At 49.1% G+C, this 22,062-nt stretch overlaps 4 protein-coding genes across 5 annotated transcripts; 2 read left to right on the top strand and 2 right to left on the bottom strand.

Annotated features, from left to right (window-relative positions):
• Nucleotides 1-121: 121 nt before the first annotated feature.
• Nucleotides 122-2,075, top strand: ndufa1 (NADH:ubiquinone oxidoreductase subunit A1). The gene is made up of 3 exons (XM_018733845.2): nt 122-377; nt 544-633; nt 819-2,075. Exons 1-3 carry the CDS (start codon nt 276-278, stop codon nt 837-839), a joined length of 213 nt encoding a protein of 70 aa, XP_018589361.1. The 5' UTR covers nt 122-275; the 3' UTR covers nt 840-2,075.
• Nucleotides 2,076-2,342: 267 nt separating this feature from the next.
• nkap (NFKB activating protein) lies at nt 2,343-5,398 on the bottom strand. The gene is made up of 8 exons (XM_029257576.1): nt 4,763-5,398; nt 4,083-4,163; nt 3,906-3,970; nt 3,502-3,606; nt 3,375-3,423; nt 3,087-3,278; nt 2,772-2,921; nt 2,343-2,560 (listed from the first exon to the last, which is right to left on the bottom strand). The coding sequence occupies exons 1-8, from the start codon at nt 5,095-5,097 to the stop codon at nt 2,386-2,388; spliced, it is 1,152 nt and encodes a 383-aa protein (XP_029113409.1). The 5' UTR covers nt 5,098-5,398; the 3' UTR covers nt 2,343-2,385.
• A 134-nt stretch (nt 5,399-5,532) lies between these two features.
• On the top strand, nt 5,533-11,793 carry zbtb33 (zinc finger and BTB domain containing 33). Of its 2 annotated transcripts, none has more exons than XM_029257574.1 (2): nt 5,533-5,986; nt 7,266-11,793. In XM_029257574.1, exon 2 carries the CDS (start codon nt 7,268-7,270, stop codon nt 9,788-9,790), a length of 2,523 nt encoding a protein of 840 aa, XP_029113407.1. In that variant the 5' UTR covers nt 5,533-5,986; nt 7,266-7,267; the 3' UTR covers nt 9,791-11,793. The 2 variants fall into 2 exon arrangements, with proteins under 2 accessions (XP_029113407.1, XP_029113408.1); XM_029257575.1 differs by lacking the exon at nt 5,533-5,986 and adding an exon at nt 6,479-7,017.
• Nucleotides 11,794-12,283: 490 nt separating this feature from the next.
• LOC108922935 (transmembrane protein 255A-like) lies at nt 12,284-20,828 on the bottom strand. Its single transcript, XM_029257152.1, has 9 exons — nt 20,525-20,828; nt 19,691-19,833; nt 19,356-19,418; nt 18,845-18,934; nt 16,103-16,168; nt 15,702-15,790; nt 14,376-14,538; nt 13,893-14,081; nt 12,284-13,485 (listed from the first exon to the last, which is right to left on the bottom strand). The coding sequence occupies exons 1-9, from the start codon at nt 20,577-20,579 to the stop codon at nt 13,342-13,344; spliced, it is 1,002 nt and encodes a 333-aa protein (XP_029112985.1). The 5' UTR covers nt 20,580-20,828; the 3' UTR covers nt 12,284-13,341.
• Between the last annotated feature and the right edge of the window lie 1,234 nt (nt 20,829-22,062).

Raw genomic sequence — 22,062 nt, 5'->3', positions numbered from 1 at the left:
TAATTTTAAAACGTTTTCATATCTTTACAATAGGTTTTTATGAGTTGCATTATTCCAAACCTCTAGAGGGCGCTACAAGATTCCATCCCTTTTGCAGGCCCTTTTATCCGGAAATGTCGTTCTGTTTAACCGGAAGTGTTCTAATGACCGTCAGCTTATGAGGACGAGTTGACGAAAGTTAAATTGTTCGCGCGTTGATAAGAACTCAGACAACAATTTGACCCCTTAAACAAGGTTTACATACACGTGCTTAGTGCCTCGCTCGACGATCGATCATGTGGTACGAAATATTGCCAAGTTTCGCCGCTATGACGGTGTGTCTCTTCATTCCGGGAATCGCCACAGCTCAACTCCACAAACTGTCGAACGGTGGGAAGGTAAGGTGATTCTCTCTCACTCTCTTGAGCCCTGCGGGGGTTTCTTTGGTGCTATGATTATGATAAATATAGTATATTATTACTATAATAGCAAGAGAAAGATTAAGTGACGCTAGCTAAGTAAGTGGTGTTTCGGGCCTCTCTGTGTGTGTGTGTCTGTGCGCAGGAGAAGCGGATCGCCCGGGTTCCTTACCAGTACTACCTGATGGAGAGGGACAAGAGGGTGTCTGGAGTGGGAAAACACTACGTCTCCAAGGTGAAATGCACGTTTAGAAAATTCTTGCTTTATTAGTTAATGAACTGCTGAATTAGGCAACTTCCTGTTACTTTCATCACTCACACTGATGGAACTTCATGGAAAAAGTTTGTAAACGAAATTCTGAGACTCATTTGGGTTTGCTATCTAATAACATTTTTGCTTATTTTAATCTTTTCAAACAGGGCTTGGAAAATATTCACTGAAGATTCTGTGATGATCCTGACTTGTTTGCTCATTTAATGTATATTAAATATGTAAATCTTGTGTTTAAAAATGTCTGCTGGTTGTGTTTTATTGGTTAAATGGTAAAAGCAGGTGCTTTTCAGTGTGCACAATGTGGATGATTTGTAACACATTACTCAACACGCAAAATTACAACCAAGAACTACAGGCTCATGGGCTTGGCCTTTAATCCCTGCACTACCTAGTTCTGATATTTGGTCTAGTTTAATTTGAAAGCATGTAAGATATTTCCTGCACTATTTGAGGGGGGAAAAAAGCTATGAAATTTCTAGACTGAGTACAGCTTTGTTCAGTAAGGGCTAGATGCAGATAGCGATGAGTAACTTATTCTAAGAGCAATTAACCACTTGAGTGTTACAGTAAATTTAGGATGGCCTGTGAGCAGCCTACAGTCCATGGCCATGTCCTATGCACTCCTTTGAAGAAAAATGTCCTGATCTGTAGTGTAACAACTTTATGTACAATGTCCTTTGTTACAGATTGACATCATTCAAGATGATAGTTATACCTACTGTGCACAGTAATCTTTGTACTATTAAAGTTCAGGGTGGTCTTAAGATCAATGAGCAAGTACCTTTTCGTGATGTTTTACTAGACACGAGAAACCCCGGAAATGGTTTTCTGCATTTGATTTTACATTCTAATGAGGTTGCCTGTGTCTGGCTATTACTTGCACATTTAATAAACCACAGTAAGCCATTCCAGCAAATTCACTAGAACATTACAACCAGTTAGCAATAGCTCTAGAAAGTGGCCAGCATGCAGATCTAAATGAGTTCAGGGGGACTGTGTATGATCTGTGGCAAAAGGAAACAGTACTGCTAAAGACTGAATTATCATATGGGCTTAATTCATATTACAGTATAACTTGACAATGTCAATAGTAAAAACTAAGCACAGCAGGTATTTGCTTGGCTTTGAGATGAAATCAGTGACATCAAGACTACATAATTCAATGATCACAGACTACCTAACCATAATCATCTTTGAGTTAGTGCTTAACTGTAACCAGCAGTTATATTAATGGGGATCATTTACACACCTTACTGAAATGTCTGAAATACTGTAAGCCAACATTTCTATTCCTTTTAATGTATTGGAAGCATTTATAAGGACAATACATTTGAGCTCTGCTAGATGTGGGTTAAAATGTAATTTATTAAATTTGTAATGACATATATACAAAAATGACAGCAATAAATTCTAACCAAATTCCACATATCACATGTATGCTCTGTTTGAAGTTCAAGTGCTTCTAATTAGAGTCCCAAAATAAGATATGGAGATATTTCATGAAAATAAAATGTTTCAATGAGCTTAATACCACAAGCAAAATTCAGAATTTTCCAGCTGTAGGAAAGAAAAAACATTACTGAATAATTTTCACCTGCTTAGTTTAGAAGCATGAAGAAACATAAAAATTAGGTGACTTCAGAAAATTTCAATGAATGAGAATGAATTAAAAATCATACACACAAAAAACAATCTGTTCCCCCATACCAGGATTTACTTCTCCTCTTTGCCTTTTGTTTTTCTGTACACCATCTCACGAAAGCTGGACAGGATCTTGCTCTCTCGCTTTCTACGCTCCTCCTGGTTGAAGGAAGCAAGGGCCCTCTTTTCGTCTGCGCTGTAAATCTGATTTTCCTTTCTCAGACGCACCGCCTCCATGCGCCGATGCCTTGGAGGTTAGAGAAAACGCAGAAGGGGGCACAGGTCAAAACAAAAGGTCTTGCTGGAAATAAATGTCATTACTTTTTCTAATACATGAAAGATTGAAGAACTCCATTTCCAAGTAGAAAGTAAAATGCACAGTTTTTTTTTTTTAAATAAAAAAAATATACACGTATATTTGAGATATAATTTCACGTGGTGTTGCAGGGTTTCAGTACCTGCTGCCACTCATGACGTATCCCGATTTCTCAAAGTCAGCAATTTCCTCGCTGGTCAGCCCGATTTCACCTCTTCGAGGGATGCGCTTGCCTGCCTTCACGTACTCTGCCATTGCGGCACCTTCACCCGGCAGCAGCGCATGACCGAAACTGCGAGCACAGAGTACCAGTACATTATACACATGCACAGTGCTGTGCTATATTACACACAAGATCCATATACACGGTATATAAGAACTGTTTTATAAACACAATTTACTAGCTTGGCATAATCTAGTCGTATATAAATTCACTGATTTTACTTGCACTACTCACTCAAGAGGTTTGTCATCCTGGGACAGGTGTGTCAGTGGTGCCTCGGGTCCCACTATCCCACCATCTTTGCAGGTCCTCTCCACCCACAGGTCCCCATTCAAGTCTTCCTCCTCCTCCTCCTCCGAGCCATCGCTGCTTGAATCGCTGGAAGACTTGTGGCTCTTCTTGCTCCTCTTCTTCTTGGACTTCTTCCTGGAGGGAAAACAGAAATCAGGGCATATACTGTAAGGAGAAGATGTTCGGAGGTAAACAAATGTACTGATGGGCTCAACTACAGGTAAGACTTACTTTTTGCCTTTTTTCTTCTTCTTCCTTTTCTTTTTCAGTTCTTCCTCATCTGAAATTCAGAACATTGCCATTAGCAAAGGTACAAAACCTCAAAAGTGTTCTAATGAAATCTAATAAACTGCTGTACCCTCAGAGTCACTCTCTGATTCACTGTCTTCGGAGTGCTTTCGATGCTTCTTCTTTTTGGACCTTTTCTTCTTCTTCTTTTTTCTTTTCTTCTTTTTCTCTTCCTCTGCATATTGACATACACTTTCTCAGGAGACCAAATAAGCCAGTGACACAGGTCACAAGACCCTCTAAAGAAGTGGTGCTAAACACATTTCTCAGTTTCACTCCAGATGACCTCTTAAGTGAAATGTTGGATTAGTCAGAAAAATAAAGATCATGTTAACTGATCAACAGCTATGAGATTATACTAATATTTTTCCCTTTCACACACTGAAGAAAATATTATCACTAACCAAAATCATCATCATGTATACATTTCACATTTTGCTAAACCCTTCAACCATCCAAACTCAACTAACTTACCTTCTGCACTGGACTCAGAACTACTGTTTTTCATGTCTGCCTCTACAGGGGTGTGTTCGTCTGAGCTAAACACGGAAAAAAGTGTGAACAACACACATCTCCGCGTTCTCACTCACGAGGACCTACAGTCAGCGGATTGTACGATAACACTGTGAATAAACACAAGTTCATGCTTACTCAGGCTCTCTGACTTTTGGCGACAAGCCCCAGACCTCCGGAGAGCCCAGTTCCCCAATCCTCTCCCGCTCCTGCAGCCGCCTGCACATGGAAGAGGAACACACACACTCAACAAGGTCTCAAGGTGGGTGGCACAACGAGTAGCGCTGCCGTCTCACAGTGCCTGGGTGGTGCGAGAGGACATGGGTTTGATCCCTGCTCAGTCTGTGTGGAGTTTGCATGTCTGTGTGGGTTTCCTCCCACACTCCAAAGACATGCGGTCCAGGTTCACCCATAGTGTGTAAGTGACAGAGAGAGTGTTACACTGTTGCATGGATGAGTGACCCAGTGTAAGTAGTGTATCTAGCAGTGTAAGTCTTTGGGTGCTCTGGTTTCCTCCCACACACCAAAGACATGCTGTTCAGGTTCCTCCATAGTGTGTGAGTGACGGAGAGAGAGAGTGTGTGTGTGTGTTTTCCACTGATGCATGGATGAGTGACCCAGTGTAAGTGTATCTACAAGTGTAAGCCACTGTGGTGACTAGGTGTGTGAGCTGATAACACTACATAGAGTTCATTTGAAGTCACTCTGGAGTAAAAGTGTCTGCTAAATAAATTAATGTAATGTAGCCGATCGCCCTGTTCCTTCTGACAACCAGGGTCACCGGGACCCACAGGACGGAGGTCCACCGGCTCCCTCACCGGGCTATGAAGGCCTCCTGTCTCTGCCGTAGGATGTCATCCGTTTTGTCGAAGTAGTCGAACCTCGGACCGTGGGGGTGTCTCACATGATCCCGCTGGCTGGACCAGGCGCCCCTCTCCCTCTCTCTGGATCTGGACCTGGAGCGGCTCACTTTGTGGAGCCTCGAACGGGACCTGTCCCCCGGATGATCGGCCCACCGAGGCCTCGGCTCGGATCTGCTGTGTTCGGCCGAGGAGCTCCTCCTGCTCCCGTCGCTTCCGCTGCCCGACGCGCTTCTCCGCTTCGTCTTCAGGCGCTCCAAACTGCGACTTCTTGAGCGGTGCGTCGGGGCCATGGCTGCTCGGCGCGAATTCAGTCCGCCGCCTATTTTTCGTGTCTGTGGGCGACGGCGGTGACGCACAATCACACAGCAGCGCGAGACGACAACAACATCGGTCGGATCGGCTTCCCGCCGATGCTTAACGTGCCAGTGAGTGACCTAGTAAACAAGCCCGACCCTTTTCAATATCCCACAGAAAATCACCAAAAATCATCACACATGCCCGTATGATACCTTGGCGCACACTACTGCACAAACACACCAAGTCGCAGGACTCAACCCGTCCGCTGCGCTACGTTACGTTTTCTTAATACGAAGCAGGAAATCGCTGGTGCGCCGATGAAAAAGCGGCCCCCACGGAAACAAGGGCGCGTGACTATGGTGCCGCCTCTCACGGGCTCTTTTCGTATGAAAGGCGCTTTGCGGTACTTTTTGCTGAAAAAAATAGCGAGCAGCCAGTTAAACGATATGTTATATACGATGAGTGATAATGTCCATTCAGCGTCAGATGGATGATAAATGCGGCTGCGTCCACCGCTGCTCGCAAGTTTATTGTGCACGCTTCGCCACATGCACACTTTTCTCCCCCAACAAGAGTCCCTCCTGAGCGCTAAACACGCCGGCCAGTCTGCGGGAGCAACTGGGCTTTTTTGCAGCCCAGAAAGTGGAAATATGGGGCTCGGCGAGTTCGGCGGCGCACGCACAGTTCAATATGCCATTGTGTCAATGGGTGATTGGGTTTCAAAACACGCAACTCAAAATGAATTTATGGGGCTGCGACTCCTGTTGGTCATGCGATTAACTAGCAGGTTGTGTCGGCTGCGAGCGGAGCGGCGCCGCGTTTTGTTGTCTGCAGACACTCGCTAACACGCAGAAAGCAGGGACACAAAGCTTGGCTTCGCAGGTAAACGTCGCACTCTTGACACAACGCGCACTTTGTGCGGGAATCGGCTCGCCTCGCGGGTGTTTTTCGCGCATTCGGAAGACGTGTTGTCCGCACATGAGGCCGCAACCCGCCGTGAACCAGGAAGGAAGATCCATTGAGAAAACGGTCCCCCCCCCCCTTTTTACTTAGCTAGCGACTCTCCTAATAACCACACGACTGCGTGCGCGTCAGTAACGCAAATGCTCGGCACGATGACAAAGCGCGGGCGAATCAAAGAGTTTATTAGCCGCCGGCGTGTGTGCAATAGTTGCATGAAATTGTCCAGGCAAACTTTTTATTTTTAATGTGTGTATCCCCCCCCACCCCCATGAGGCGCAGGCCTCCGGAACGCGCGCGCCGACGTTTCGCAACAGCGTTACAGCCTCTTTTTTACCCCCCGTCTTCTTCTTCACGTGTAACGCACTTGCGGAGCTCGTTGAGTTACTTAGTAACTGTTCGGCGGCGGCGGCGGCGGCGCGGCGCGTGCGAGCGAACGGCTACAAAAGGCGGATACGTGCGGCGGGAGGCGCGCGGCTCGTCGTCGGCCGCCGGAGCGACGCGGCGGGCAAAACAAAAGGTTTTAAGCACCTGCTTCGGGCGCGGAGGGTCCCCGCAAAGCGATCGGGGGGCTCTCGCACACAACGCCCCTCTTCGAGTGCAAACACGGCGTTTGCGGACGTTTACCTGCGGGAACAAAGCGCGTTATTGTGTCCCGGCGGCCGCCGCGGCGGAGAGAGCCGAGTGCGGCGGTGCCGTGAACCCGCTCTCCCCCATGAACGCGCAGCGAGGCAGCGAGGCGTGCGGGAGCTCGGAGGGGGAAAGGCAGAAGGGACCGTGGAGACATGTTCGCACACCCCACTGCTCCCCAAACTCCACTCCCTGCGCTTTCGAATTCGAGGCGCGCGTTTGCTTAGTTCTTCCCTTCAACTCACATTTGTTGAGCATCACAACAAGTCCCGTGAATGAAGATGATCTCATTTTGTGCAGTGCATAGAACGTTTCAAGTAAAGGTGAATATGAGAAGAGCAGCTTTTCTATTAAAAAAAAGTGCTCAGTGACGGGTGAAATCCATTCATTGCGACATCAGCCTATATTTTGCATTGGCAGAACTGCTGTCTCGCAGTTCAGTTTTGTGTGTGTGTGTGGGGAACGTGTGTATGTATGTATGTGTTGGCAGTCGTCGTTTTTCAAGTTGTCGTAACCGGGTTCTCTGAATTCTTCCATTTTCTTCATCCTTTCCCCGACACCCGAATCCCAGGGATGACGAGCTTAAAGCTGATTACGGCAACGGACACACTGTATTCGGGGTCGCTGCTCAAGTCCATCAACGAACAGCGCAATGCCGGACTGTTCTGCGATGTCACCATTATAGTGCAGGATCGCAAATTCCGAGCTCACAAGAACATCTTGTCGGCATCCAGCTCCTACTTTCACCAGCTCTTCTCGACAGCCGAGCAAGTGATCGAGCTGAACTTCGTCAAGGCGGAGATCTTTGAGGAGATCCTGAACTACATCTACAGCTCCAAGCTCGCTCGAGTTCGCTCTGACAGATTCGCGGAGCTCATCCAAGCCGGCCAGACCCTGGGTGTGAAGTTTATCGCTAATCTCAGCGTACCGCTGTCCCAGGTCGGGGGCTTACCGGGTCTGTCCAAAGTCCCAGATGAGGGAGATGCCGCCGGCACACAGACGAAAAATGACCACCTCGCTCGAGAAGCAGGGCCACTGCGCCTGCCTCTTGTCACTGAGGAGTTCTCGCTGTCCGTGGAAGAGTTTGAGTCGACGGACAGCAGCGCAGGCAAGGAGGGGGACTTGACCGGCGATGACGCTCTCTTTGTCTCGAAGAAGGATCCTCAGACTGCAGTGAAGCCGGGTGCCCCCACCGTGCAGGGCCCCGAAAACCCCGAGATCACAGCTGACACGAACAGCATCAACAGCCCACCTGTGGAGAAAGAGCTTGTGTCCGGGGAAGGGGGCAGCATGACCCCTGAGGTTGGCCCGCTTTTCACTAAGGGGGAGGGCACGCCTTCCACTCCGAGCATGGAGGAAGAGAAGCACCTGCTCCACTGCAGCCCCACTCAGTCGCAGCTCGGTCCCGGGCTCTTGCCTACCCCTCTGGCCTCCCCGCTGGGCTCCCCTTTGGCCTCGCCACTGGTGACTCCAGACATCAACACCAGTATTCCCCAACCGCCCTTGGGTCCTTCCTCTTTTGGCACACTTTGCAGCGCACCTCCTACACCCGCTCGCATGGACAGCTCCCATTTAGAGTCCCTCAACAGCCCCCAACCCAGAGAAGTTCTGCCCCCACCTAACGAAGTGCTGAATGTCCACAAGCAGCATGTGAACACAGCTGCAGGGAAGTTGCCGGTCCAGCCTGGAGATTTCAAAATGAAGCTCTCTGACGTGAGGTCAGGTAAAAACGGACCAGGGCTTCAGGGCCCCAAAACTGTCATAGTGGGCAAAAAGACTATAACGCTGGACAAGGCTTCAGAGATAGATTCCTTGTCCACCGGCTGCAAAGTTTACGCCAACATCGGAGAGAACACCTACGACATTGTCCCCATGAAGGAGGACCCTGGGGAAGGGGATTCAAAAGCCAGCAGGGCCAGGAAGTCCCACGTGTCCTCCACTTTCAGTCCCGACATGTCCCCGCAGTTGCCGAGGGGGGTCTCGAGCAAGAAGAAAGCGAAGGTGGAACAGGACGACCACTATGAGCTCATCATGGATGGGAAGACATTCTACGTGTGCGTGGTGTGCAGGCGTCCCTACGTGTGCCTCACCAGCCTGCGGCGACATTTCAACACACACTCCTGGGAGAAGAAGTACCCGTGTCATTACTGCGACAAGGTGTTCGCCCTGGCCGAGTACAGGACCAAGCACGAGATATACCACACGGGAGAGCGCAGGTACCAGTGCCTGCTGTGCAATGACTTCTTCATCAACTACCAGCTGCTTTCGTCCCACTGCAAGCAGGTCCACAACCAGGACCCGTCCGGCCGCAAGGAGAAGGACGACACCGATAACAACTTGTACCGCCTGCTCCCTTGCAAGACCTTGCAGTTCAAGCCCTATTCCTACATCTCCGAGAGCTCTAGTGGGATCCCTGTTATCAATGAGGAAGGGATTGTCTATCATGTGGACCCGGGGAAGGGCCCTGAGGTACCCCAGAGCCCAGCTGGTGCTCACCTCCCAGCTGGTGCTCATCTCCCAGCTGGTGCTCACCTTCCCCCTGGTGCTCACCTCCCCCCTAGTGCTCACCTCCCCTCTGGTGCCCACCCACCCTCCAGCCAGAACAAGGTGCTAAGCTGGGACGAAATCTTTGTAGAGCCTGGAGCCCAGGTCCAGCCCCCGGTCTCTGTCCAGCCTCCGGTCCCAATCCAGCCCCAAGGGCAACCCCAACTCCAACCTCAGCCCCAGTCCCCGGTCCCTGTCCAGCCCCAAGGGCAACCCCAGCCCCAGGTCCCTGTCCAGCACCAAGGGCAACCCCAGCCCCAGGTCCCTGTTCAGCACCAGGGGCAACCCCAGCCCCAGGTCCCTGTCCAACTGCAAGGGCAGCCCCAGGTCCCTGTCCAGCCCCAAGGGCAGCCCCAGGTCCCTGTCCAGGTCCCTGTCCAGGTCCCTGTCCAGCCCCAAGGGCAACCTCAACCTCAACCGCAGCCCCAACTGCAACCCCAGGCCCCAGTCCAGCCCCAACCCCAACCTCAACCGCAGGCCCAGCCACAGACCCCCGCGAATCCAGCAGAGGCCTCGTCAAACTTCGAGTTCGTTATACCAGAGACCTACTGAATCGAAGGGCCTCGTTTTGCGGAGAATTGTGCCTTTGAAGCAGGGATTCCCATCGTCTTGTGTTTTAGGGTCCAGAACAGAGTTCCATACTTAACTGTTTAGCTGTTGTTTTTTAAACTAGTTGTGTGTAGGAAGCTCCCATATACTTCAGCACAGGCTGGGTTGGTTCTCGTAATAGCTGAGCTTTGTTTGTTGTTTTGTGTTGTTTTTTTTTTTTTTTTATTTTCTCCAGTCAGCTCAATGAATTTTATATATGTGTGTGTGTGTGTGTGTGTGTGTATATATTGCCTCATTGTTGTTTGACGTTCCTACCTACCCTTTAACGGCACAGATTGTTATATTCCGGATATACAGCATGATGGGGGCGATTCGTTCCGTCACCGTCAGCACTTACTACGGTTCCCACAAAGCACACGTTGGGCTCGGATCGCTCGAGCTGCACTTCTGGACTCTGTTGACACTTATTGAAATGTATTGTTATGATTTTGCTATGGAATTGGTGAGGTCAGGCTCAGCCAGCTGGAAGACACAAAGCGGAAAGGTCAAACGGTTCCACCAAAGATAGGGTGCAAGCGATAAGACGTCGCGAATGGCCGCCGGGTTTTTCTTTGTCGTACCTTGCGGTCGGTTAGGGAGACGAGACACTATTGACGCAAAAACACGCAAGCCCCTGGAACTGGCTGCCATTTCACCTTATGCTGCCTATAGAAACTATACGTCTGCGTATAGATGGTGCACAGTATTTAGAGTTGTTATAAATAACTTTGGAGCAGCGGGAGCACTATTTGTAAGTATAGGTGGTCCCCGATTTACGATGGTTCGACTTACGATTTTTTCGACTTTGCCATGGTGAGCTGGCGATAGACATTCAGTAGAAACCGTACTTCGAATTTTGATTCCCCCCCGGGGAAGCGATGCTGGGCAGCGGCAGCGATCCGCATCTCCCAGTCCGTCACGCGGAGGTGTGTATTAGGTGTATTAAATGCATTTTCGACTTACGATGGGTTACGCGGAACGTAACCCCTTCGTAAATCGGGGACCACCTGTACAAGTACTGTACTGTGTTTGGACTCCTTAGGAAGAAACTCTTCCGCGCTGAACTACGGCTGCACGTAGCTTTCATGTTCCGCGTGTTCAGCAGCAGCAGCTGGAAGGTCGGCACCAAGGTAACGTCTAAAGGGAGGGAAAGCTGAAAAGTCACTCGCTTTTTAGCATCACAGACATGAATCACTTTAACGGTAACGTCATGACGCAATGGCAGTTACGTTTCTAGTTATGTGAATTTTCAACGTCGTCGTTTACCACCTTCCGGAAGGCATCGTTCGGCGTTGGGCGGCCGTAGATTTCCGATGCCACGTTACCTTCGCTTAAAAAATATTAATTGCACCCGCTCCCTTTTTTTTTTTGGCAATCACAGCTGTGAAAGGTTTAATCACATCTGGGACGTGGATTTGAACGACATGGTGCGAGAGGACGCTGTAGAACTTTTCTACATATTTAAATTAATAAGGGTGTCTGGGATAAAAGAGGAGAGATGGGAATGGATTAAATGAGCAACTAACCCAAAATGTGACTCACTTTCATAGATACTTGGGCCCAATTTCTTTTTTTTTCTCTCTTTTTTTAATTTTAAGAAAAAAGGAAATATATAGTGGTCCAAATATTGTGGTATCTTCGAACGCAAAGGACCGTGTCCTATGCTGAGACGGAGAGAAGGTGTCGTTCTCTTAAACTCTTGTGTCTGTTGAGAATGTCGTTGTCATCATCTTGTGAAGGAATGTGCCCTCGCCGTTGCGGTTTCCTGTCCATTTTTTTAAAAAATTTTGTTTTTTTTTTTAAATTTCTAATCTTGTCAGTAAGTAGCTGCTTTGCGTTGGCCAGTAGAGGCGATCTAAAACGAACCTAAAGAAGTAGTTTTTGCTGTCCCTGTCAGAAAATAAGAGCAGCTTAAGCTTTTTCCATTACAGAAGCAAATTAACAACTGTATTGTGTAAATAATTGTACTAAAGACCTTTTTTCATTTTAACATTTGTTTTGTGTTTTTAAAAGTTATTTATTAGCTCTTAGTGCTACACAAAATGAAAATAAACTTTATGGAGCTGAAGCAATTGCCGTGTCAGTAATTCGGAAGCGTAGACGAATGCTGGGGATGCGAAGGTGCGAATTGGACCACTACACACTTCAGTTATGTGTCTTTTATTATGTTCGAAGTCCTCAGGAAAAGGAGCGGAAGCCCAAATAACCAACCCTGAAGAATTTTCAGGAATGGAAAAGGAGGGAACACTTTGTATTCTGGTTAGTGGAAATACCACGTTTCAGGAAATACTTGAGTGTATTTTATCTTTTTAAGATCATTTTCAGAACCTTCCCCTTGTCACTACTGGTACATTTACATTTATTCATTTAGCTCACGCTTTTCTCCAAAATGACTGTGTTAGTCTACCTACAATAATTTGCTCATTTATACAGCTGGGTAATTTTTACTGGTGCAGTTCAGGGTAAGTACCTTGCTCAAGGGTACTACAGCTGGAGGTGGGACTCGAGCCTGTGACCTTCAGGTCCAAAGGCAGCAGTTCCAAGCACTACACCAGCAGCTGCCCCACTTCCCAAGTACATCACTTTTGGTGTTATTTACACATAGACGGTAATAAATTGGTTTTCGTACTCAGTTGCGTATACTAAAAGGGCGTTCAAGTGATTTGCAACATTTCTTCGCACGGACACTCATCACACCTCAGTCTCAACACTTACATCTATATCTGGATAAAATGCTGGTTTCATTAGTAGAGTCTGAACCTTCGTTCCGTTCTCCTACAACCTACTGAAATCACAATGACCCGGTTAGAGGTTAAACATCAGCTCAGCGCAAGGAGTTCTGACATCCTAACACCAGTCCTTCCTGATGAAGTAGCACATAGACAGGAAGCGCTTGTATGCGACGACAGACAGGAAGCGGCGTGGCACCTACTCGAGGCAGAAGGCCAACCCCACTCGCCAAATGCCACAGTGCGAGCAGGGCTTCGGTCTACGTCAGCCTACGGCAAGTCACCTCCCCTAATGTTTCGCTTGTCGATTAGGTGCTAAAAAGTGCATTCGGAGACACGGAGGGTATCGAGTGTAAGGGCACATCTCCGGAGTCTTCGCTGGTCCAAGGTCCCAGCGAGGATTGTGTCCTGGAAGTTGGAGGTTGTAGGAAGGAGAGTTGGAGGAAGTCCTGCTTGTCACTGAGAGGGTAACCATAGCGGCCAGAGTGTGTGTGTGTGTGTGTGTGTATATACCGTATATATCTTTCCCAACGTCCCACATCACGTTACACACAAATTTAGTCAATGCAAATGTCCATTACAAAGCACTTTTTACCACGTTTAGTTTTGCAATAAAAGTGTCCTTAACACACAAGGTGAATGTGTTGGGGGGGTGGGGGTGGATTACAGGTTTTACACCCCCCCCTCCTCACACAGTCCCATCTTGAGCCCTCTCCGATCACACTGGATAGCTGGAAGCTGTACAAGGGGAGAGGACCCCTCTCCTGCGGGCAGCCGCTCGGTCGTTCAGGGGCTGTACGGCGGGGGTTTCTCGTCGGGGGGGTAGTAAGGTGGTGAGTAGCGAGGAGGAATCTGGGTCGGCCACAGGTAACTGGCACCCGACTGGGAGTCATCAGACAGACCCGAGGAATCCGGAAACATACCGGAGCCCTGTGGAGAAGGGGGAACGTAGTAGTTTAAATTAATTCCGTTATATTTTATCTACACAATGTATGTATCGTTGAAGTATCACCTATTTAATGGGGGAAAAGATATATCTCAGAACCATCGTACAATTATGGTGGTTGTAAATATTAACATTATTTACATTTCAAAAGGTTATGGATGATTATTGTGCTCGTTGTGACTGAACTATGTCTTTGGAAGTGACCCTCAGAGTTTGCAGACTGCAACACTGTATGGTCTGGATGTTTTTTTTATTTTATTTTATTTTTTAAAACCATGCGGGGGAGCTCTGTCTAAGCTCAGATGAGGCCTGAGATGCCTTTCCCAAGGGAAGGTGCTGCTGTTCTTGCTCAGAGTACATGAGGGGGCTCTTTCTTGTCCCAGGGGATTACCTGCAGGTCATACGCAGTGTAGGGGGGCAGGCATGGAGCGCTGTTGTAGTAAGAGCTGTGGGGGGCGGGGGGTAAGTGAGGCACCTCCGAGGGGGCTGCGGAAGGGGCCGCAGCAGGGGCGAGCGCAGGGGCTGATGGCGGGGCGGCGATAGGGCCTGGTTCACAACTGTCCGGGGTGCCAGTGGGAGTCTGTCCAACAGGGAAGCACATTTACCATGTTATTACAGGCTCGCGGTGGACATTATTCCATTGGGAATATTGCATCTAACAAAGGGCAGCATGTTTTCCCTGATCTAGGCAATTGTTTGGTTTTTTGCTCTTATAGCATGCTGTAAATACAGTAAAAACACACACACACACACACACACACACACACACACACACACACGCACACAGAGTGAGAACTCTGGGGGTGATTCGGTGTATCAGCAGCTACTGTTGGTACTACATTCAAACATGTCCACATACAGCCTGTGCTCTCACCATGTCCTTGAAGCCTCCCAGGACGGCCGCAGTGATGATGCCCAGGAGCAGGGCCACGATGTTGAGGACCGTGGCGAACCACAGCAGATGGTAGAGCTGCACCACGTCCTGGCAGCTCCGCACCTCCGTGTACTCGTGGTACCCCCCTGTGAGCTCCACGCGGCTGCGCCGAGCGCGTGCGCACGTGTGTGGGGAGGAGGGGGTGTGTGATGTGAGACAGACCCCGTAACGGTCTGGGTGGACACAGCACCGAAGCTAGACAACTACAGCACAGCTACACGTGTCACACGCACCTCGGCTGGCTCTACATCACAGCGATTCAAAGTGCAGTCAACAGCATCTCGCATCAAACACTGACGGCAGCTAAAGGGGAAGTGTGTCCTTGCACCTTCCCTGAGAACATTCTCCACGCTGGGGAAAATGCATGAAAATTGAAAGAGGCGCCAAAATCCCCAGAAATACTACATGCGCATAAAAAGAATAAAGTGAAGGTAGAGCAGAGTCTCGATCATCGGGCCCAAACGGGAACGGTTGTAGGCTGGTTAACAGAAAATCCAGAAACAATGTACAGCGTGCGCCGTATTGGGAAATGGAGTGAGAGACAGGCTTGGCAAGTAAGTAAAAAGCCACGAAAACCTCCATGTATTCATTTCCAACATTAGCGCGCACACTCTCTGAAACCACTCGTCCCATATGGGATCGTGGTGAGCCGGAGCCTAACCCGGCAACACGGCGCAAGGCTGGAGGGGACACACCCAGGACGGGACGCCAGTCCGTCACAAAGCACCCCAAAGTGGGACTCAAACCCCAAACCCACTAGAAAGCAGGACCCGGTCAAACCCGCTGCACCGCCCTCCAACATTCACAGTAACTATTATTTCAGTGGTTATTTATTCATTTATTTTAATTAAAATTAAACAATTCATGCAGAGTTACTCCTGCAATTCAGTGCACAACTAATGGAGAATTTTTTTTAAAAAAAGGAGATTCATGAAGCACCGTAAGAACCAAGATGCTTATAAAGAGGTGCAAATCAGCGCTCGGCACTTTTTCAGCGAAAGGCACGTTGCTAAATGTCCAGCCTAATAAAGACAGACTGATGACGCCGAAGGCCGGATAATCGTGACTCTGCTGCACTGTGGAACACCGTTCCCTCTTTTCCCCAGATGGTGTCTATTAAATATATTTCAGGTGCACTCAGCCACCCTAAACTGCTCTTCAGGAGCGCTTCCCCTGTCACCATGCGCCTCACGGGCTGATTTCTCAGGGACACAGCAGAGCGGCTCGGGGGTGGTTCTCATTCGGACGGAGACCAGGCCCGCGCACCTGCCGCAGGTGTAGAGTTCGCAGCAGTAACAGGTATTGCTCTTCACTCGCAGGTTGCAGGACACCCGGGACGCTGTCTGACAGTGAACCTAGGAGGCGGAAGCACAGACACACACACACTTTCTGCTCATTCCACCTACATGCATTTTTCACAAAAGACACATCCCAAACCCCTAGAAATGTCCATCATCTCACTACATCAGCTGCACTATGATGGCACTGAGAAAGATCTTCTGTTCTGAGACCCCCCACTGCAACAGCGCCAAGCTCTCCTCAAATGACAAACTACAACATTATGTATTGTGCAGAATATTAACGCAAAAAAAAAAACAGAGATGGAACCTAATAACTAATGGTAGAATATTCTGAAAGAGATCTCTGCTCAAAGCAGCAGCGCTTACATCACGGTCATACGATGTCACGCTGGAGTAGTACTCGCACCGTCCGGCGTACAGAGGTCCGAGGTCCTGCACGACAACCACAGTCAGGGGTGACACGTTCGCCGCATCTCTTGTTCCGTGACAAAGGGACGCAGCCCCACGGCTACATCGCTTCGGACCCTCGCATTGTGGGGGTTCAAATGGAGCTGCAAAATGGCTTTCAGTAAAAGCTTTTATTTAGAAACTAACTCTAAACCAAGATTATTATTATTATTATTATTATTATTATTATACTCTATTAAAAGCATGACCACCTTCAGTAAAAACACAGTCAGGAAAGGGGTAGGTAAAAAGCACACATCTGTGTATGAATTAAAGCTTTTGATATTGGAAAGATGGTTAAGAGCACTTTCCCGGGGAGCCGCCGCAAAGAGGGCAACATCAGCCTACGAGCCTTTTCCAAATCTGACCGAGCCCTCGTTGTCTCACTCAGCCCAACGTCTTCTCGTCTCCAATTCGGAACACACTCTCTCGTTCAGTCTTCTGTTATTGGTTCCTGTCCAGATTTTTTTTTTACAGTTTTCATTTCATGCTTCTCTCATCAGCAATACAATGTTAGGGCCGTCTACAATGATATACCCATTCGTACAGCAGGGTAATTTTTACTGGAGCAACACGGTGGCACAATGCGTAGAACTGCAGTCTTACAGTGCCTGGGTGGTGCGAGAGGACGTGGGTTTGATCCCTGCTCAGTGTGTGTGGAGTTTGCATGGTCTCCCCGTGTCTGCATGGGCTTCTTCTGAGTGCTCTGGTTTCCTCCCACAGTGCAAAGACATGTCGTTCAAGTTCACCCATAGTGTGTGAGTGACAGAGAGAGTGTGTGTGTGTTCCACAGAGGTATGAATGAGTGACCCAGTGTAAGTAGTGTATCTAGTAGTATAAGACTGTGGTGAATAAGGTGTGTGGGCTGATAACACTACATAGAGTTCAATGGAAGTTGCTTTAGAGAAAAGTGTCTGCTAAATAAAGTAATAAATTTAGGCTAACTACCATGCTCAAGGGCACCGAAGAAGGAGATGGGAATCAAAGCTGGACTCCTGGGTCCAAAGGCAGTGGCTCTGACTAGCGCACTACTTGTTACCCAATATACCAGGTCTTTACACTGAATCACACCAGCTTCTCTACTTAGGAGTGCAATTAAGAGCTGAAATTGGTTTATAATCTCCTTTACTTTACTCCTGGGTTCCCTTTACGCACATCAAGCGGCTGGATGTGGAAACGCAGGCTGCGTTTGCTCCACAAAGAAATTTTACATAACAGTTAAATGAAGAACAAGTAACTAGACACAGTCTGAACCACTTGTCCCATACAGGGTCATGGGGAGCCGGAGCCTAACCCAGCAACACAGGGCATAAGGCTAGAGGGGGAGGGGACGCACCCAGGACGGGACACCAGTCTGTTGCAAGGCACCCCAGCGGGACTCAAACCCCAGACCCAACGGAGAGCAGGACCCAGGCAAACAGAAAAATGTATCTTTGAACATTCTTAAACTCGACTTATAAAATACGCTTCGACTTAACATGACAAGTCAGTGTATTTGCCATTATGGTCGTGGTTTTTCATTAGTAACGCGCAGGGAACACGGACAACAAAACCCTCCCTTTGTTGCTGAAATCAGATATAATTGTAATATATTATACACTATGCTTCACACGTGTCAGAATAAGAACAAGAATCACCAATAGCACAGTGATTCTTAAAAGTGATCATGGGAAAAACCTTAACAAGACAAAATGTAGATGCTGTTAACAGAAATTTACATGTAACGTAAATGTTTATCTGTATCTCAAAAAAAAGAATGACTAGGAAGGTGATCAGAAATCGTCGATATTCTGGTAAAGTTTTATGCAGCGACTCGTGTGATGATCATTGGTTCATATGGTGGAAAGAAACAAACTACCTGCACTTAAGAACCACATGTCTGCATCTAAGTGTCTCTCTCCTAATGTGATGCACACATTGTATTTTCTGTGAGATGTACGTTGCTTTGGAGGAAAGTGTCTGCTAAATGAATACATGTAAAACATAACAGAAATTACACAATTCCTTTGCTAATCAAGAAAAGCCTGTCTGCAAAATAAAAAGGCACAAAAGAGGGAATAGGAGTTAGACTTATAGGCAATAATAAACAGCAGGTCACGTAGGTCAGCAGGTTACAACCTCTGCCTTTGGACCTCGAAGCTCCAGGTTTGAAAGAGTAAAAGTAAATTAATAAAAATGATCCATCTTTATGATAAATGTGTAAATTGCAGTAAGCAGTGTCACGTTGTAAGTTACACTGCTAATCATACCAAACCATACATAACCGCTATTAACCATACCCCTGCTCAGTCTCTATGGAGTTTGCATGTTCTCCCCGTGTCTGCGTGGGTTTCCTCTGGGTGCTCTGGTTTCCACCCACACTCCAAAGACATGCCGTTCAGGTTCCTCCATAGTGTGTGTGAGTGTCACAGAGAGAGTGTGTTCCAGTGATGTATGGATGAGTGACCCAGTGTAAGTAGTGTATCCAGCAGTGTAAGTCACCTTGGTGAATAAGGTGTGTGGGCTGATAGTAACACTACATAGAGTTCGTTGGAAGTCACTTTGGAGAAAAGCGTCTGCTAAATAAATAAATGTAAGTAGAACTAAAGAACTGCAAACGGCTTCTGCACTGGTGGGTCCAACAGTGGGTGGGCCCTGTAGCTGCTGGGTGACGATACTCACTATGTGCCTGGCTGCAAACACTCCGTCCACGATGGCGCAGCAGAGGGCCGCCACCACTCCAAAGCTGATGAACACGATGGAGGCCACCAGCTGTACATCGAGAGAAAAGAGGCACCTTAAGCCCCTCATGGGAACCACAACCCCCCTCCCCCACAGGCTAGATCCCCCCAGCCTTGCAAAAGCACAATCGTTCCTGTTTCTGAGTATGAACATGTCTCTGAACCTTTCCAGCCAGACAGCCATAGACACACACATACACACACACACACACACATATCCCCTCTGCCACTTCTTCACTGCACCATCCTCCTCCTCATCTTACACTGAGCTATTTCTAGGAGAGGCTCACAGGGAGTCTGGGAACACGATCCAAACAATCCAAAGTCAACGGCGCACAGCACAGAATCCCGGTAAAATTCTGCGTACAACGATCGATCGGCGTTTCATTCTCCACGGCTAGCGCAGGGTTATTACTGGATGTGTTTGACTGAGACAGCGCTCATCTTCTTACCATCTGCCTCTTGTTTTCAATCAAATGAGCTCCAATGATGCCCAGGAAGGAGCCGAATCCGAGCTGCAGACGAGAGGAAAGAGGCAAAGTGAATGTGCAGGATCTCCGGCGGGGAGGGGGAGAACTTTCCAGAACTGTGTTTCCAGAGGTGCCAGCACCTTGGCAAACTGGTGGCACCGGAATGGGTCACCTGCCAGGCTCACCTACGCTCCGGGTGCCTTAACTAGCCCGTCGCCATTGGCTTGTCGAGGACGAACGCATGCGAGACACGATGGCACCCGCTAACGCTGTGTTTGCAATGACTGCTGTGCTGCTATTCGGCAACGGTGTCTTACGATGGCTCCTGGGTAGTATCCCCCAACGGTGACGTTGTGCGTCCGGGTTGTGGCCGCCACCCCGATGGTGAGGACCAGCAGGGAGACGACGAGCAGCGAAACGGTCACCACGATGGACTTCCTCTTCCTGCTCTTGAAGGACCCTGCGGGAGGAAAGAGCACCAACAAAGCGACAGCTGTGCGCCTGTAGCTGTGCTGTGCTGTGCAGTGCTGTGCAGTGCAGCACCCCAGGTCACAGTGACGTCACCAGAGGGGTGACCCTTTCCCATAGGCATTTTTCCCGCAAAAAAGAGAGAAAAATGCCGGTACTTAGTGCACCGAGGTTTTACACAATGCATTGAGCGCCGTTACCCAGCATCTCCAATTATAGCCAGTGAGTGACGGGGCGGTTGGGCGTGCGGAGGCTGAGTGCGAGTCGTCACGCCGCACGCGGAAGGGGGCGACGAGCGCGCGAGCGAACACACAGGGCTAGCGTCCCGAAGTGTCCACAAACTAAGCCCTGTACGCGCGTCGTCCGCCACCCCTCGTCCGTCCTTGACGGGGTTGCCGGCGAAGGACATATTTTGGAGCGAGCGGCACGCGCGGCATCGACGAAACGCCCCGCACGGCGCCGAACGACACAGATAAAATGCACCCTGACGCAGATCACACTGAGGCGTTTTCAGAATGACTGAGCGCGAGGCCGAGTTGGCGGTACAATGACTCAATGACTCGCGCACGTACGCGTGACGCTTAGCGGAGTGTCTAGGAGCGCTCGGGCTCTCGCGGGCTGGCGGGCAGGCTGGCGGGCAGGCGGGTGGGCGCGCGCGCGCGCCGCATTGACCTTGTACGTACCCACAGCATCCGACAGGCTGACTGCGCCGTCCCGCGCGTTCCCTCCCGTGGACATCCTTAGTGCCCCGCGTGTGAACACTGTGGCTGCGCTGCGGGGCGGACACGCACTTTCCTACCGCGGTAAAGAACACGGACTCCTGCGGAGAGCCGCCCTGCGCTCGCGCGCGCTCCCCACGCGGACGCCCAGCCCACCGCCCCCCTCCCAGTCTCTGGCGCAGACGGCGCGTTCCAATCTGGGGCTCCTCGCGTAACTCGCCGCTTCCCGCCCTCGGACCGTGAGCCTAAGATCGGCGCGCGTGGGAGCGGCAGTCCTCGTGCCAGCCCGTAAACACACATCTGGGACGCACATCTGGAAATCGTGGCAAAGAAAAGCAGAAAGGAACGAACGAACGAGTGAAAGAACGGATGAATGAAGAATGGATGAACGAACAAAAAGATTAAGAAACGAATCGAATGAGTGAATAAATGAATGAACGAACGATAAATGAAACGAATGAATGAAAGAACGAACAAATGAGTGAATGAACAAAGGAATTAACCAACGAACGAACGAACGACTACATAACAAATGAATCATGAATGAGCGAACAAAGAAATAAATTAACCATCAATCGAGGGAATGAATGAACAAACGAATGAATGAAGGATAAACTAATACACACACACACACACACATTGTCAGAACCGCTTGTCCCTTACGGGGTCACGGGGAACCGGAGCCTACCCGGCAACACAGGGCGTAAGGCCAGAGGGGGAAGGGGACACACCCAGGACGGGACGCCAGTCCGTCACAAGGCACCCCAAGCGGGACTCGAACCCCAGACCCACCGGAGAGCAGGGCTGCAGTCCAACCCACTGCGCCACCGCACCCCCCTAAACTAATACATTATGGGGCAAATTAATTAACGAACAAACAAAGGAATGAATTGATGAACGAACGAATAAATGTCACACGGGTTTCAATGTAAAGCGACTCATTCAAGCAGCAGGTGAGAAGTTCAGTGGTGTTCGGGTCTGAACAGGTTCTCAGAAACTCTCACAGCTACAAGAAGAGGGACAACAGGGCCCTTGTGGGGTCTGAACCACAAGCCTTTCGGTGACACACAGAGGTCCATCACCACCATGCCATCTACAGGCTGACGCAAACATCACTTTATTCAAATTGGTATGACTGGTGGCGGTGCGGTGGTGCAGTGGATTTGGCTGGGTCCTGCTTCCTGGTGGGTGTGGGGTCCAAGCCCTGCTTGGGGTGCCTTGTGACAGACTGGCATCCCATCCTGGGGTGTGTCCCCTCCGCCCTGTGTTGTGGGGTTAGGCTCCGGTTTGCCATGACCCCCGCCTTGGGACAAGCAGTTTCAGCCTATGTGTGCAACAATAGTTCATGCCTGGAGAGGTGATGGTTATCTGCAGACACAGTAAATAGCAGAAATACCCTGTTTTCAGGGTACGCTGGCTGGAGTGAGCTCTGACATATTCCCAGGGTTACACTGGGGGGCTGAGATATTGCGAATATGGAACAGTGAGAAATTTTGTCTTTA

This window comes from Scleropages formosus, chromosome 13 (assembly GCF_900964775.1).
Source record: "Scleropages formosus chromosome 13, fSclFor1.1, whole genome shotgun sequence".
Lineage (NCBI taxonomy): Eukaryota > Metazoa > Chordata > Actinopteri > Osteoglossiformes > Osteoglossidae > Scleropages > Scleropages formosus.
Note: the sequence above shows the minus strand (reverse complement) of the source record. Positions and strands in the feature narration are given on the sequence as shown.